This window comes from Drosophila sechellia, chromosome 3R (assembly GCF_004382195.2).
Source record: "Drosophila sechellia strain sech25 chromosome 3R, ASM438219v1, whole genome shotgun sequence".
NCBI classification, from domain to species: domain Eukaryota; kingdom Metazoa; phylum Arthropoda; class Insecta; order Diptera; family Drosophilidae; genus Drosophila; species Drosophila sechellia.
The window spans coordinates 15352264-15366648 of NC_045952.1; the positions used below are offsets into that span (position 1 = coordinate 15352264).

A 14385-nucleotide genomic window follows, 5' to 3' on the forward strand; every position below is an offset into this window, starting at 1 on the left:
ATGGAATTGTTTATGTCTCCGGAGCCGAGAGAAATGACCCACTTGCCTCGAAAACGCCACCCACACGTGCCAAATATTTAACTTGGCTGTGTAACATAGCATATCGGGTTATCAACTTGGCCAAATCCGTGGAAGATTCATTGCCAAGTTCGTTGGCACTTCCGGAAGGTCAGGAGAGACAGATAATGGCCCACAAATCATACCACAATTGTGTGTCTGTTTACAGAATTGGCCATGGGGACGCTTATATAGCCCAGGGTCGATCTTTTATCGATCTCGGCCGTTAGTATAGTAGTTTGCCAAATATGGGACACGCTGACTCAGTTTTTGGTTTTGGGATTCCAAATTTGCATGGTCTTCAACTCACTAATCGTACAGATAATTAAAGAAATTTTCTTAAATAACTTAACAATCATGTTGCTTAATACTTCTCGATGGTGATGTATTATCACTATCTTACTACTTATGCATGATCATCCCTGACTTCGAACAATATTTTGTTGAGCCAATTTTTTGTTCGTCCTTAGTATAGTTTTATCTTAATTTAATAGCTCTATTCATTCAATACTCGCTACACAGCCTGATCAGATCGGTTGGCAGCTGTTAAACAGTCAAATAAATTTTTAACCCGAATACATTGTTATTTTTTTTCATGCGAGAACGAGAGTTTTAAAAATTTCTCATTTACGATTTGGGACCCGCAAAATTTACGTGAATGTTGAGGACCATCCAGACCGGAGCTGGCCAACCGGTGCGCTGCCTGGCCACCTTCGGATCCAGATTCACGTACCAGAGCCAACCGATGTCGCAGCTCCGCGTCGAGAACCACTACCAGGTGCTGAACGTGCCCGTGGGCTCCAGCGACCGGGAGATTAGGCGGGCCTTCATCGAGTTGTCCAAGAAGTACCATCCGGATTCAAATAGTCAGACCAGGGACTCAGAGGTCTTCATGAAGATCTGTGAGGCCTATCAGACGCTCCATCGGGTAAACTCCAGGCAGATCTACGACTCCAGACTCCGGATGCAGAACCAAAACAAATCTCCGCAGGAATCCACGTTTACCGGCAGACGAGTCTATACGGTTTGGTCACAGTATCAGTCCGCTGTCCGGAGCAAGCAGATGGGTAGAGGTTCCCGGCGATTTGGTGGCGTAAAGTCCACCATCTTCAAGGGAAAGGTAGTCAACAAATGGCTGCCAATGACCTTGGTCGACCTCATGCGGGAGGGGCATAGGGGATCGTGGCATGATGAGTACTCCTTTCCCAATAGTCCTATTTTCTACCTATACGTAGCCGGATTCTGTTTGGTGGGTGGACTGGTTCTATTGGACGTGATCAGTAGATTCCAAAAGCAATCATTTGTAGAGAAGGATATTAAAATCTTGCTAAGCGAAAAGGATCTGGAGGCCTCAACAATAACTCATCCAATCCATCCATCTGCATAGTTTTACTACCTCATCCATATGCATACACCTTTGCTTTTGTTGTACTCCCTGGTCTCGTTTGAAAGAAAAATATATAAATCTGTTCGTTAATTGTGTGAATCTCTCTGTGAAACTACATCTTAGTCTGGCAGGCTGATTATGCATAATTTGTCATTCCAGCATAACCGATCGGATTGTACAAACGAGTTTCTCGCGACTCACGACTTCTAGTTCAGTTTCCAAGCTAATTAAGAATTATGAGATTTAGCGCTTTTGCTTTTCATCCTACCCTAGGAAAAGGGGTACTTGGAAACTGTGATGACGTTAAAGATTTCTGAATTATGGTTTTTCAAACGAGTTCGTAATTAGGAACTTTAATGACGTGGATGGTTCGGTAAAAGTTTTCAAGCTTGGTTCATCAGTGACGTATGGAAAATATTCCTGACGTTTAAGCTGTTTTCTTAGTTCTTTTAACGACCATGTTTAAATGTTTAAAGATAGGATCAAAATTTATTATGGTCATTAGAATTTTTTGGTGACTTAAATGAGTTAAGTTTAACAGGTTAAGTTTAATCAGATTAAACCTTTCATAACATTGGCGTAAACATCGCAAGACTTCCGTACTTCCCCTGCTCTGCCGAAAAACTATTTGCAATCACTAAGAAACTAGTAAAAAGAAAGATTTTTAAATACATTTTTAGTTTTTAAAACTCCCAAATAAAATAATAATGCATTAAGATGTTTATAAAACTTTAATTGTATGTGGTATTGACATGCCTTGCAAATTGAATGCTTTACATACCATACGCATTTCTCACAGTGTAATTCGGGTACAAGACCTCTCACACTCGGATTATATCTGATGCCAATCTATTCATCGCGATCCCGTTCGGGTTTCGCTGAACTTCCGCGCTTTGACCTTTTCTGAAACGGCGGGCAGACGATCCCCAGATAATAGATACGTTTGGCTTAAGTATGTTCTATTATGATGCCATTAAATGGAACGTACAGTGGCAGCCGAAAACTCTCAAGGCGAGCCAGTGGCGGCTCTCACATAAGTCGGGTCTCCAATCAGTGGCAAATATGTATGTATGTATATTCCGGGCTTGTTAGAATCGCCGGACCACCAATGGCTCCGCCAACGGTGCCACCGTTAGTCAAGCAGCAATAATAGTTTTGTTAATTTGAATATTGTATTCCCCTGTCTTTCCGCTTGTTTTGCCTTTTTTTCCGCCTGACAGAAATTGATAAATTATGATCGGTGCTTAGCTTTGATTAAGTTGTCGTGTCGCTCTTATGAATTCATCGAATGTCAAAGGCAGCAGGGGCGAGAGAGATCAAATGCGCTGATATAGTTAAACAGCCACCAATGCGAATTTTGAATTTCCAATTCTGCGATCGCAAATAAACAAAAAAACCAATGCATAAATCAATATTCGCACCGAGTGTCGAATGGCGCGCATGCGCAGCGGAGCGGCGCGATAAAGAGCGTTAAAATTATGTTCTGTCGCCTGGCTGCGCAAAATAAATACATACAGCGATCGGACCCATACTGAAGCCTATAAAAAGACGGGGCGAAATCGGCTCAGCAGGCGCAAAGTGAAAAAAATCACCAGATCACAAAAAATGGTCAAAATTTATTGTACGCTGACGGCTTTTTAATGAAAAAACGCTGGCTACCAAAGCGAATTAATGAAGGTGTGTGCGCATATATCCCAGTTCCCCAGATCCCTGCTCCCCCCACACCTTCAAAAACCCTCATCAACTTCTGCGCCGGCACAAGTTCAAAAAAAAAAGAAGAAGTAAAACACAAAAATAAGAAAGAACCACAAGCGCAGATTGATCAGCATATGAATCGATTTAGCATAAGAATGAAAACGTTTCTCTAACGAAAACTGTTTATGGTTTTACGACACCGGCTAGTTCATTCATTCATACACGTGTTGCTCATGGCTTATTGACTTATTTTCCCTGTTTTATTATTTTTCTTGGCCAAAAACAACAAAATGATGGATCAGCCCGCATTACCATTATCATTCCGAATCCGATTTTGATTTCGATTCCGATTCCGTAATTTGTTAATGGAGCTTTCGCCGTTCACAGCTTCATTGTGAACTCAACTGGTATGACATTTTAATTATGCGTCTGTCAGCCAGACTGCCTGGCAGACGGCTTTCAATTGCAATTATTTATATTTTAATAATAGTCGTTGTCCCCGATGGGCTGGAAAAAAACTAATCTAGTATATAAATGTTTTGTCACACCTGTGTTTGGGGTAAGTGAAAAAAAAATCAGGGGCTTAGCATCCCTATCCGAACTGCTCTGAATAAAGTTGTGTTTTTGACTTATCACCCGGATCAGTTGGCGAACCGTCATTTATCTCTGCCTCCGGGCCTGCCCCAAATGTATTCCTTATTAATTATTGTTTGTTTTGCCTAAGAAAATGTTGATCATCAGTCAAGCTGGGGAAGATTTATGGCAGCGGAAGCGATTGCACCTCCACGACGAGGATGCGTTGATGACACTTGACACCTGCATTGCCATTGCAAGTGGCGCATCAACAACAATCAACATGAAATAATAATAACGATATCAGCCTCAATGGCAGTTTCAGGGGCGGAATCTGTATAGTTATGAGCAAATGTCAATTGGCAATCATATTCGCCAGCCGAGAGTCGAGTGGTTCCGCAAGGCGATCTCCGCGATAAACAAGTGACTGATTAGAGAAATTATCAGCAACCTTCGCTCGCTATATCACCGAATGGAAAAGCCATGTTAACAGCGATGACATGGCTGATGACCTTATTGACGGCCCTCTGACTTTCTAGCCGATGTGGAGTAGTTGCTGGTGCATATTCATTAGCTAAATTTAGACAGCCACTTATTCTGAATTCACCCGTGTCTTGTTTAAATTTCTTTATCTAGAAGTTTAAAATATAGAAATAGCATGTATACTTTGCATGCGGCGAAACGTTTTTTCTTTGAGGCCATTAAATGGGTGACTATTTTTGGATTGCTATAAACATTATCTACTTTAAATTGTTCCATAAAATTGTCATAATGGCCGCTAATTGGTGAGAATTCTCTAATTAATATTGCTTTTGGCTATATTTATTGAAATTGATCAATTACCAGATTTTTAGCGTGAATCTCAAGCTGATGCCCTTTAGTAATCCCATAACGGCATTTACTAGCTGAAATCCAGTGATATTTCTCCATCGGAATGAATCAGTGAACGATTCACTTTCCTCGCATCGATTAAAAACAACTGGGTCGCCTGAGTCACTTACGCCGAAGCGATGACTTTATAAAAATTAATATGCAACCGTCAGGATTTCAGCGGAAAGTACTGACCGCTTCCGACTTGTGAAGTCTTGAGTGGCTGAAAGGAAAGATACATACAATGGCGGAATGGAACATGTTGGTCCAGTGGGTGGCAGCCGATGTCCCAATGGACAGCACACGCGCAACGCAGGAAAGACATTAAATTGAGTCATAAAACTATACACAAAGGCAAATCAAGGGAAGAACTACGGAATCTGAAAAAGAGCTACAACGATAACCGCCGGATGATGCCAAGTGCTGTTAAATTGAGTTAAATGAGGTGTTGGGAATTTTTTACTTCGCTTAACATGCACGATTGTGCCTACATACATATTGGATGTACGTACGTACATACGCAGACAGATCGGACAGATTCACGCAGGTTTATTGAAATGCAAACACCGACCGGCGAGAATCGACAATCGAAGGCCAATAATGTTTGCTTAAATCTTAAATCTCGGCGCTGCATGGGTATTGTACCAGCACAAATATGATCACACATCACACTCGAGTAGGAAATGTAAACTAGCCGCGAGACAAAAACATCGACAACCTGGGGAGCAACAGCAACAGCGATGAGGTACATCAAAGAACACGTATCGGGCATATGTTTATTTCATATTTCTGTAGAGCATAATTTTTGATATTTATGTAGTTTTCGCGAAATAAAATAAATCAGCAGCGCAGCGAAGACGTCACTCCCGGTGCCCCATCCTCCGTTCTCCGATCTCCGATCACCGATCGCCAGTCGCTGGTCCCTGGGATTGGCAACAGCAACTGCCACTGGGATTGGGCTCGAATCTGGGAATGGGAAGGAGGTCGAATCCGAGTCCGATTCCCAGCCCGAGTCGGAGACTGAGATTGGGACGCTCACCCAAAACGTCATGTGTGGCATCAACATGGTCAGCGGCATCGGCGGCACTAAAACGAGGTGAAATAAACAGAACCAGTTAACAGTGGCAACACTTGGAAAAACAGCGATCATAATTACCTATGTTTTTTTTTTTGCATCTTAAACGGTTTATTAATCATATATACATATATATATAGTTTTTCCCCAATAGTTGTATATATTTTAAAGTAAACATACCAAAGCGACAATCTTTGTTCCTAATTTTCGTTCAAATACGCACGTGCTTTAATTTTTCTCAGTGCATGAATAGGGCTCCTTTGGTTTAAAAAAAGGCTCTGCTCTGCGATTCTGGGCCGGCGCAATCGTTTGTACTTGTTAATGGGTTTGTACGCGTAATTATTTTGGCAAGAAGCCGGCCAGCGCGAAGCGGAAATGCGCGGAGCAAAAGCGAACAGGGTCAGTTCAATGGGCAGACACACAGATACAGATACTCGCACATACATACATGACTGCCCCACTAGCGATGATGGTGAAAGGATCAAGTGGCATTTGTTCTTGTGCGCGGCGACTGTGCATTTAATTGGGTGTTTTTATTGGTTTTTAATGATACGCGAAATGATCGAAGCTTCGACTGCCTGCCCGCAGGGCACCTGCTCGTCGATTTCGCGGGTTTCGCAGTTTTCCCAGCGACCCGGCCAGCTGACACGCCCCCGGCGAAGGCGAGTGATTGTTGCCGAACCAGCAGGATGATTAATATAAAGTTCAATCTTCAATTACGCCGGCTAAAAAAAACACAAAACTGAGTAGCAGCATGTTGCTGGTGCGTTGGCAACAAGTTGCTGGCGCGTAACTGCGACTGCGCAGCGTTATTTGCGTCGCTCTCTCGCTTTGCTCACTTTTCTGGCCTGGGGATTCCGATTCGGATTCCGCTGGGCGATCGGTAGCATCTTTACATGTTGCTGCCGCTTCTGCCGCTGCCGCTGCCGGCGGTCGGCGGTATAAAAACGTTGGCGCCGCCGAGCGGTTAATCAAACAGGCGACGCCTTCAAGTCTAGCTGCACGTACACGAGAGTGGAGTTGGAGTCGTCGGCTTTTTTTCGTGGCGCTCTTTTTTTCGGTTTTCCACATTTTATCCACCACGCCCACCGTTCAAAATTGTGATACAAAAAATCCTAGCAAAATTGCAAAGCTATAGTGTATGGAATACCAAATATAACTCTGTCATTTATGAAAAGGTTATATTTGAAAAATTAACAAAGTGCTTAAATCAATAAAAAAAAGAAATCAACGTGTTGTTCAAAACCCAATTTTACATAACCAAAATGATGCAGCCAAGTGCGCTTTTACTAACCACCATCATGATCATCTCCTGTGGAGTGGCATCCGCCTGCAATGGAAAGATAATTGGTAAGTTATTCAAGAAAATCACGCCAAGGTCCCGAAAAATCTGTATGCGTCTCAGGAATTTTGGGTGTTTCTATTGCAAATAGAATTTCAGGGCATGTCTAGCATAGTTATTGAGTTTTTTCTAGTTCATTTTGGACACACGTTTCAGCTATTTGGTGTGTGAATGAATACAGCGAAGTGCAAATATTTGCCAGTAAAAAATATTCTGTTTAAACTGCGCTCGCTTATTTCAGCGAGGGTAGCTCGAGAATATATTGGGCAATATGTAAATGCCTCTTAATTTGCCAGTTTGGCCGGTCCCACCAAAAATAGACTCGGATTGGCACATGCGAGTCACCTTTCTTAATTTTCCAGTTTTAAACAGTGTGTATATTGCATAATAAATAGTTTAGAAAAGCAACAAATACAGGCGAAATATTACTTAAGCGTCGAGCGGGATGGGAACCGGTTGAAAAATATCTGGTTTATATAATTTTTATAATATTTGCCAGTGCCCAAACGAATTAAAATTATTTTAGGTGGCTGACCTATCAACTGGCAGCCGCTCATACAGCCAAAAGGCCACTCAACTTAAAACCGAAATCCCCTTAAAATTCAATGAGATCAGAGCAGGAGCCTCGTAGAACCCTTGAACTCGATTAGTGGCGCCTAATAATCAGGCGTGCAAAAGGAGCTCATTGAACTGAGTTTGGCTTTTTAATTGCCCCACCGAGGCGCCAAGTCGAAATTTGTAAACAAATTAAGTTACCCAGGCGTCACAAATGCGCTGGCAGAATTATACAAATCACTCGATTTTTAATGGGTCATTGAGCTGATCTGATGATTACGCTTATGAGTTTCGGATAGAAATAGAAATACCGAACGCTTTAATGTTCTTTGTTCTGAACACGCGCCGCTTAAACACCCAAAAAATCCCAATTTGCCATAAAAAAAAGCGAAATGAAAACAAAGAAATTTTTATAGTGCGCGTGTGCGTTGCTGATTGATGATTGCTTTTATGCCTTGTCTTCGATATCAGCTCGATTAAATGGTGTGTTTCCTTTTGAGGGGACAGTCACTCCAATTTAATCGCATGTCACAGGTATCATGGCTGTTAAGCCGCACCATTTTGCTGCGGCATCAATCAAAAGAACGTCGTGCTAATAATGTAATTAAATATGTTGGGCACAAGGCTAGTTGTAGTGATAATCAGTAAATGATAAATGAAAATGAAACGAAACATAAAGCATAACTATGAAAATTAACTCGCGCTAAATGCGTCGGTTATTTTTCAACGTCTTGTAGTCCTTGTCACTTAGCCCCCTTCCGTTGGGCACTCTACTCCCAGTACTTTGTTGTAGTTTTTTCTGTTTTGCTCAAGGTGAAGTCAACGCCTGGCCAAGATGCGGTGCAGTTAAGCACTTGTTAACATATTGTCGGCATTTGGCTGAGCGGTCAGACTGCCAACGAGCAAGTTCGTTGCTCGAGTCTTTCGTTTCGTTTCGAGCGAGCTGTTGACGTTCCGTTGTCAACATTATCTCAGCGGTTTGTTTTGTGCGCAAGCGGAAACTGATCGACAGCTTTATGTGCAATTTGTCAGCGAAGGTAGTTCACAAATTTGCATAGCGCCTGCTGGATTGCATCAATCGCAGCATCGATACAGAACACGAGGGAAATGTAAGGCTTTGCCGGATGATTAATGTACGCTGCCGACTTAAACATACATCTCTGGGCCTGGTTTTTGGCTTTCGCCTACCGGTTTTCGCATTGATACAAATGTAGCATAATTTGACAGCTGCGGTTGGTCTCTGGGCTTTTGAGCTTTAGCTATTCGATTCTGATCGTTGGCTCATGTGCTATTTTTAGTCCCAGCCTTGAGCAGCATATCTTTTAAGATTAAGTCGAGGCAAACGCCGTGTTTAGTATTCTCGGTTTTTGTTTGGCCCCCCGCCGCCGCTGCTTCAGTATTGACATCTAGACCCATATATTTGTGCCAGACCGTTGGCGAAGCTGCCAATTTATTTACCCAGCGACGATTAACTTGGGGCGCGTCAAGTTGTCTGACTTTAAATCTGATTGCGACAGACACGTCCCGGCACTTGACCGGCCGGCAAAAGCCATGGTCAAGTTGGAAGCCTGGCTTAAATGCTATCACGTCGCGCTGGGCAATCAGCGCCCATCGCCTGCTCCATTATTATAATTATTAAAAATTATTAAGCGCGCGTAATTATTTAAATGAAATAGGGCACTCCCCAAGGATCCACTTCCGTCTCAGCTCCTTTTTACTGTTTCGACCCGATCTCGGAGTAATTAACACCCCGGGGCAATTCGGCTTAAACTGCGACCACTTTTCGGAACTGATTGGCTGACACACTTCAAATTAACCACTCGTGAGTCAGGCATCATAGGACCATGATTTTGGGATAAATTCGAATCGAATTTGGCTAATTGACGCCTTTGAGCAGCACGCGCCGCTGGCGTTTTGCATTTGATTTTATTTTTTATGCCAATTCGTTTTGTTCTGTGTTCCATTTTAATGGCCAAAACTTATCGAAACAAACCGGTTGACTTTGGGGAGTTAAAACGCTTTAGGAAAGTGACACAGATGTCTTGTGATTCGCACAACCGGCTGGTTACATAAAACACTAATCGCCGACAATTTGGAGCACACGCAAGTGTGGAATATTGTGTAGCCGGGTAAATAATTAAAATATATGTAAAACAAAGACCAATAAAAATGCGTAGCCCCACTTGGGGTTTCCGTGAGGCAGAGCCATGCACACTGAGATTTCGACAAATATTAGCTCGCTCGAAACCGGCTGCCTTGGGTAGACACTTGTTGTTGGTGTCCGTTTCCATCTCCATGTCAAAGGAGAAACACCAGCCCGAAGCAATATTCGAAAAAAGCAAGCATTTTAATGCAAATAAAAATAGAAATGATAAAATTCTCCAGCTGCGTGGCTCATACATATTCCTTCATTAATTCACCATCTTTTGGAGACTCTTTTTAATTTATGCAAATCTCGACATAATCATTTCAGCATCGGGCATCACGGCGGAAGAGAGATCAATCATCTTGCAGGAGCACAATCGCCTCCGGCAGATCGTGGCCACGGGACGCTATCCGGGCCAGCCGGGTGCCGAGAATATGCGGGAGATCGTCTGGGACGACGAGCTGGCCGCCAGAGCCCAGAAATGGGCTGACAACTGCCAGTTCCGTCACGATCCGCACCGCACTATAAGTAAGTTATTCCGATTCATACCCAAACGTGAACCAAGGATTTGGAGTCCATGAGCGCAATGCATGTGGCGCGTTCTTTCTAATCGGCTAATTGGGGTGGTCATTAAACCTTTAAAGTCTGAATTTACTTGATTAAACATCGTTATTTTTAGAGAGTCTAATATATATTCAAATCTTTTACGGCACCTTTCACTGCCGCTTAAACGAATTTCATCAATCAATCACCTGGAAAGACATTTTTGAGGGCTTTGTTTTAGAAAATGACTCATATAGACTTGATTTGTGTTTGGTCACAACATTTTTTAATCATTCATCTTATACACCTCTTGTGTAAATATGTTTTATAATTCTTTAAAGGCCACCCAAATGCAACTATTTTTTAAGATCATATTTTCCATTTAATGCCTGCACGAAGAGCTTCTAAAACACTAAGACTAACTTGGTACTATAAGCAACTGCACCTGCATCCCCAAAATGTTATATTCCACTACCCAATATTTAAACAAATTAAGTCTAATATGCGACATCAATCTATTAACAGATCGCTTTACGATGGGCCAAAATCTGGCTATCATCTGGAGTACGGCGCCCTTGGACGCCGATGACGGTGATTTCCCCTCTCGCATCCAGAGTTGGTTTAACGAGGTGCAGAAGTACTCCTTCGGAGACGCCTGGTCCCCCAAAACTGGACACTATTCCCAACTCGTTTGGGGTGAGACCAGCTTGGTGGGCTGTGGATATGCGGAGTACAAGGATACCAGCAAGTACAACAAGCTCTACGTCTGCAATTATGGGCCTGGGTAAGTTTCATAGATGTTAGATGTTAAAAAATTTGATTATTATACATAATTTATTCAGTGAATATAAGGTATCAACAACATAACATATCAATTACAAAATACAACATAATAAGCTATTACAAATGTTAACATCATTTCCGAAGCCCCTTTAATATATATTATAATTTTATTAGGGTATTACTTTTGACTCTTCTATCGTTAAATATTTAAACGTGTATAGCAGGATCTTCTAATGACTTTTTCTCCTCCTTCTTGCAGTGGCAATGTGGTGGGCTACAATCCCTATGAGGTTGGAAAGCCATCGTGCTCCACATACGGCATGAAGCCCTCGTCCCGCTACCAAGGACTCTGCGCCGCTCCCGGATCCTCGCCAGCGGCCAACAGCGTTTACGGAGCGAACACAATTGAAACGTATGAGTACGGCTACAACAGCAGCCCTTCCAGTCAAACCGCCAATAACAATCCGCCGACTAACAACATTAACAAGAGCCAGTTCAGCTATAACCAACCAAGACCCAAGCCCGTCCAAACCATCAATCCAAATCCCTCCCCGTTCAACCCACAGGCAGCGGTACCATCAGCGTCGTCCTTCGGCGGCAGTTCGTTTGGCAGCGCCTCGAGGGGCGGCAGCCACGCCTACACCACGGACCCATCGCAGTCGGCAGGCCGCTATCAGCACAAGCTCGAGGCGTATCGGCCAAGTGCGGCCGAGTTCGAGAAGTCCGTACACAAGCATACCATACTACGCACCTATATAGAGCAGAATCAGCAGAGGCAGGATCAGCAGCAGCAGCAACAGCAGAAGGAACAGGAGCAGGATCAGCAGCAGCAGCAGTCAGAGCCCTCGAGCACCAAGAAGCCCAGTCGTGGATGGAGCCTTCTAACCTGGCGTGGTTGAGCTATAAATCTTGCCAATCCATTTGCCAATCTAAAATGCCGCTTAATGTATTAGGCCATTAATAGCTACTGTGTAGTGCCATTAGCCAACCACCAGGATCCATCGTCATCTTTAACACCCTCTGTCCGTCGACGCGAAACCCCTAGCAAATCCTATTTAAATACCCCAACAATTTGTCATATGAGCTGAAGTAGTTTCCCTTCTTTGGAATTCCGGCTTGTTGAGGCCAGAACATAGAAGAAGTGCTGGCGGCGGACGATTCATGCCACAGACGAATATTTGTATCAAATGTTTGCCACCCACCACAACTGTCATCCTGTTAAAACCAACCAATCGGCATTCAACATCGATCAGCTAGTTGTAGTATTGTGTTCAATAAAACAAGATTATTGATTTGTAAATTAAAGCTGGAATTTGTTTTATTTCGGACTCTAGACCGTACCTGACAAAAGCAGCTTGAATTATTGTAAAGCCAACTGACAAAGCTTCGCTGATTTTGCACTCGAACTTTATTTTCGAAAAGAAGAGAACTGGCTTTTGAATATAAATCAGCTAAGAGCAAGGCTAAGAGAGCGCAAGCGTATTAGTTCGGAAATTTCGCTGAATTGAAGAGATGCTACTTAGGAAAATTCACGAAATTGAGGGGAAACGGTAACCCCCTTCTGGCTAATGCGTTAAATGCAACAATGCCAACTCAAATTAAAGCCGGATATGAAAAGAGCAAAGCAACAATGAGCTAATGAGCTGAAATGGGAAATGTATCGAGTTCAAGGGTTTTTGGCCAATTTGGCTTGTTGTGTTTATGTGTGTGTGGTTGTTCGAGTGAGTGCTGCGCAGAATTTTGGGAACCTTGCACCTGCTCAAGGTCGTCCAGGTGTCTCTCGCCGAGCCACCCAGTCACCCACTTTGTTCGCCTGCACAGCAGAAAGTTTCCCCCAGATAGCACAGTCCATTTTTCCTTCCTTTTCCTAACGAAAAAGTTCTTTGGCGATAACCCCCCTCAGCATTGTGGCGATTTTCACCGCATGTGGTGACTTTATTTCCGGTTTTAATTGTTCCGCTTATCAGCCAGTTAGCTGTCCCCAAAGTACAACTCCAACACACTCACCCACACTCACACACTCATGCCGAAAGTGCCAATTTCGTTTGTGACAAGGAATTAAGATAGGCAAATATGACTGTCAATTGTTGTTGGAGCGCCCCTATGACAGTCGTAAAATATATACGAAATGTACGCATATGCCAAAGGGTTGAAGTTGCAGTAATTCCGGGTCTCTATGTGACAATATGCTTCATTTATATTGGTCTGGGATGTATGAAATATTGCTGTGTTCCTTTAAAATATAAAATATAATTGAAACAAGTGAAAAGAATACTTATCCAAGCTATATATAATAGAAATTTATATAAACTGTATTACATAAATAGATAAAACAAATGTCTTTAAATTATTTACTGTGCACTTATGTAATGCCTCCTCGTGGGCAGACGCACTTCATCATCCCGGCCATACTCACAGATCCTGGCAGCGTGAAATTAACTGACAGAGTCCTCGGCAGGACAACTTTTTATTTATACGCAGTCATTCATTTAAATATGACGCAAGGCCGGAGAGGCCGGCAGTGTCCTTTTTTTCTGCTGTCAGGCCAAGAAGATGTCCTGATTCTGAATCTGGACCGGAATCTGTATCCGTATATAGTATAATGGCTCGAAACTTGACCCGCAGCTGGTGGAAGGACTTCGCGCTTGTCCGGGCTGATTTATGGCATTTTATACAAACGTCAATTTGATGCAGCTGTCACTGCAGCGGAAGTGCAATCTGCGAGTTAAATGCGTGCAAAAGCCATTTCCCAGGCCATTTCCATGGCCAAGAAAAATAAAATTAAATGGCCGCATGTAATTAAGTCGCTTAATGTGCCTCAAATTGCCAACTCGCTTCGGCCAGAAAAACGTCCGGGGCTTATGAATTTCCACGCATTAATTTTATTTCCCTTAATTTTCGTACCCTTTATGCGGCCCTCGTTTTTTTTGTTGCTTCCTTTGTTTATCCGCAATGTGGGCTCTTTCCGCTGCCAAGTGTCATTTTTGATGGGCGCCAAAAAGGAAATGGAGTGGGATTATATCCTTGCCTTCTGCGATAATTAGCGGAAAACTTTGGCAAGCATTTGACACCGCTTGCAAAAAGTAGCCATTAAAACTGTGCCATTATCGGATTTCAGCAGGCAAACGGCATTTTCCATTTTCCGTTTCTTTAATTCTTACTTAACTCTTTCATTTCGGTGACATGCAGAACTTTATTTTCAATTTGCAAACGTCTCACCTGACTTGGCAGGATTGGCGAAAATGCTGACTTTCAATTTAGAAAAGGGATTAGGTGTGCAGCTGAATATCATAAAAGCCACGCCCCCATTGCACCGCCCGCTTGGAGCCACTGAAATGAAACAATAAAAATATCCACAA

General features: G+C 42.9%; 2 protein-coding genes across 3 annotated transcripts; both read left to right on the plus strand.

Annotated features, from left to right (window-relative positions):
• Positions 1-554: 554 nt before the first annotated feature.
• On the plus strand, positions 555-1543 carry LOC6606562 (chaperone protein DnaJ 2). Its single transcript, XM_002031327.2, has one exon. The coding sequence runs from the start codon at positions 716-718 to the stop codon at positions 1442-1444; it is 729 nt and encodes a 242-aa protein (XP_002031363.1). The 5' UTR covers positions 555-715; the 3' UTR covers positions 1445-1543.
• Positions 1544-6617: 5074 nt separating this feature from the next.
• LOC6606564 (venom allergen 5) lies at positions 6618-12331 on the plus strand. Of its 2 annotated transcripts, XM_032721949.1 has the most exons (5): positions 6618-7007; positions 10028-10228; positions 10769-11027; positions 11286-11438; positions 11593-11798. In XM_032721949.1, exons 1-5 carry the CDS (start codon positions 6923-6925, stop codon positions 11783-11785), a joined length of 891 nt encoding a protein of 296 aa, XP_032577840.1. In that variant the 5' UTR covers positions 6618-6922; the 3' UTR covers positions 11786-11798. The 2 variants fall into 2 exon arrangements, with proteins under 2 accessions (XP_032577840.1, XP_002031365.1); XM_002031329.2 differs by having other exon boundaries at positions 6620-7007; positions 11286-12331.
• The last annotated feature ends 2054 nt before the right edge of the window (positions 12332-14385 follow it).

Coding starts and splice junctions, on each gene's coding strand:
- LOC6606564 (XM_002031329.2), top strand. CDS start 6,923: ATGATGCAGCCAAGTGCGCTTTTACTAACCACCATCATGATCATCTCC. Junction 7,008..10,027: donor CTGCAATGGAAAGATAATTG/GTAAGTTATTCA, acceptor TAATCATTTCAG/CATCGGGCATCACGGCGGAA. Junction 10,229..10,768: donor CGATCCGCACCGCACTATAA/GTAAGTTATTCC, acceptor ATCTATTAACAG/ATCGCTTTACGATGGGCCAA.
- LOC6606562 (XM_002031327.2), top strand. CDS start 716: ATGTTGAGGACCATCCAGACCGGAGCTGGCCAACCGGTGCGCTGCCTG.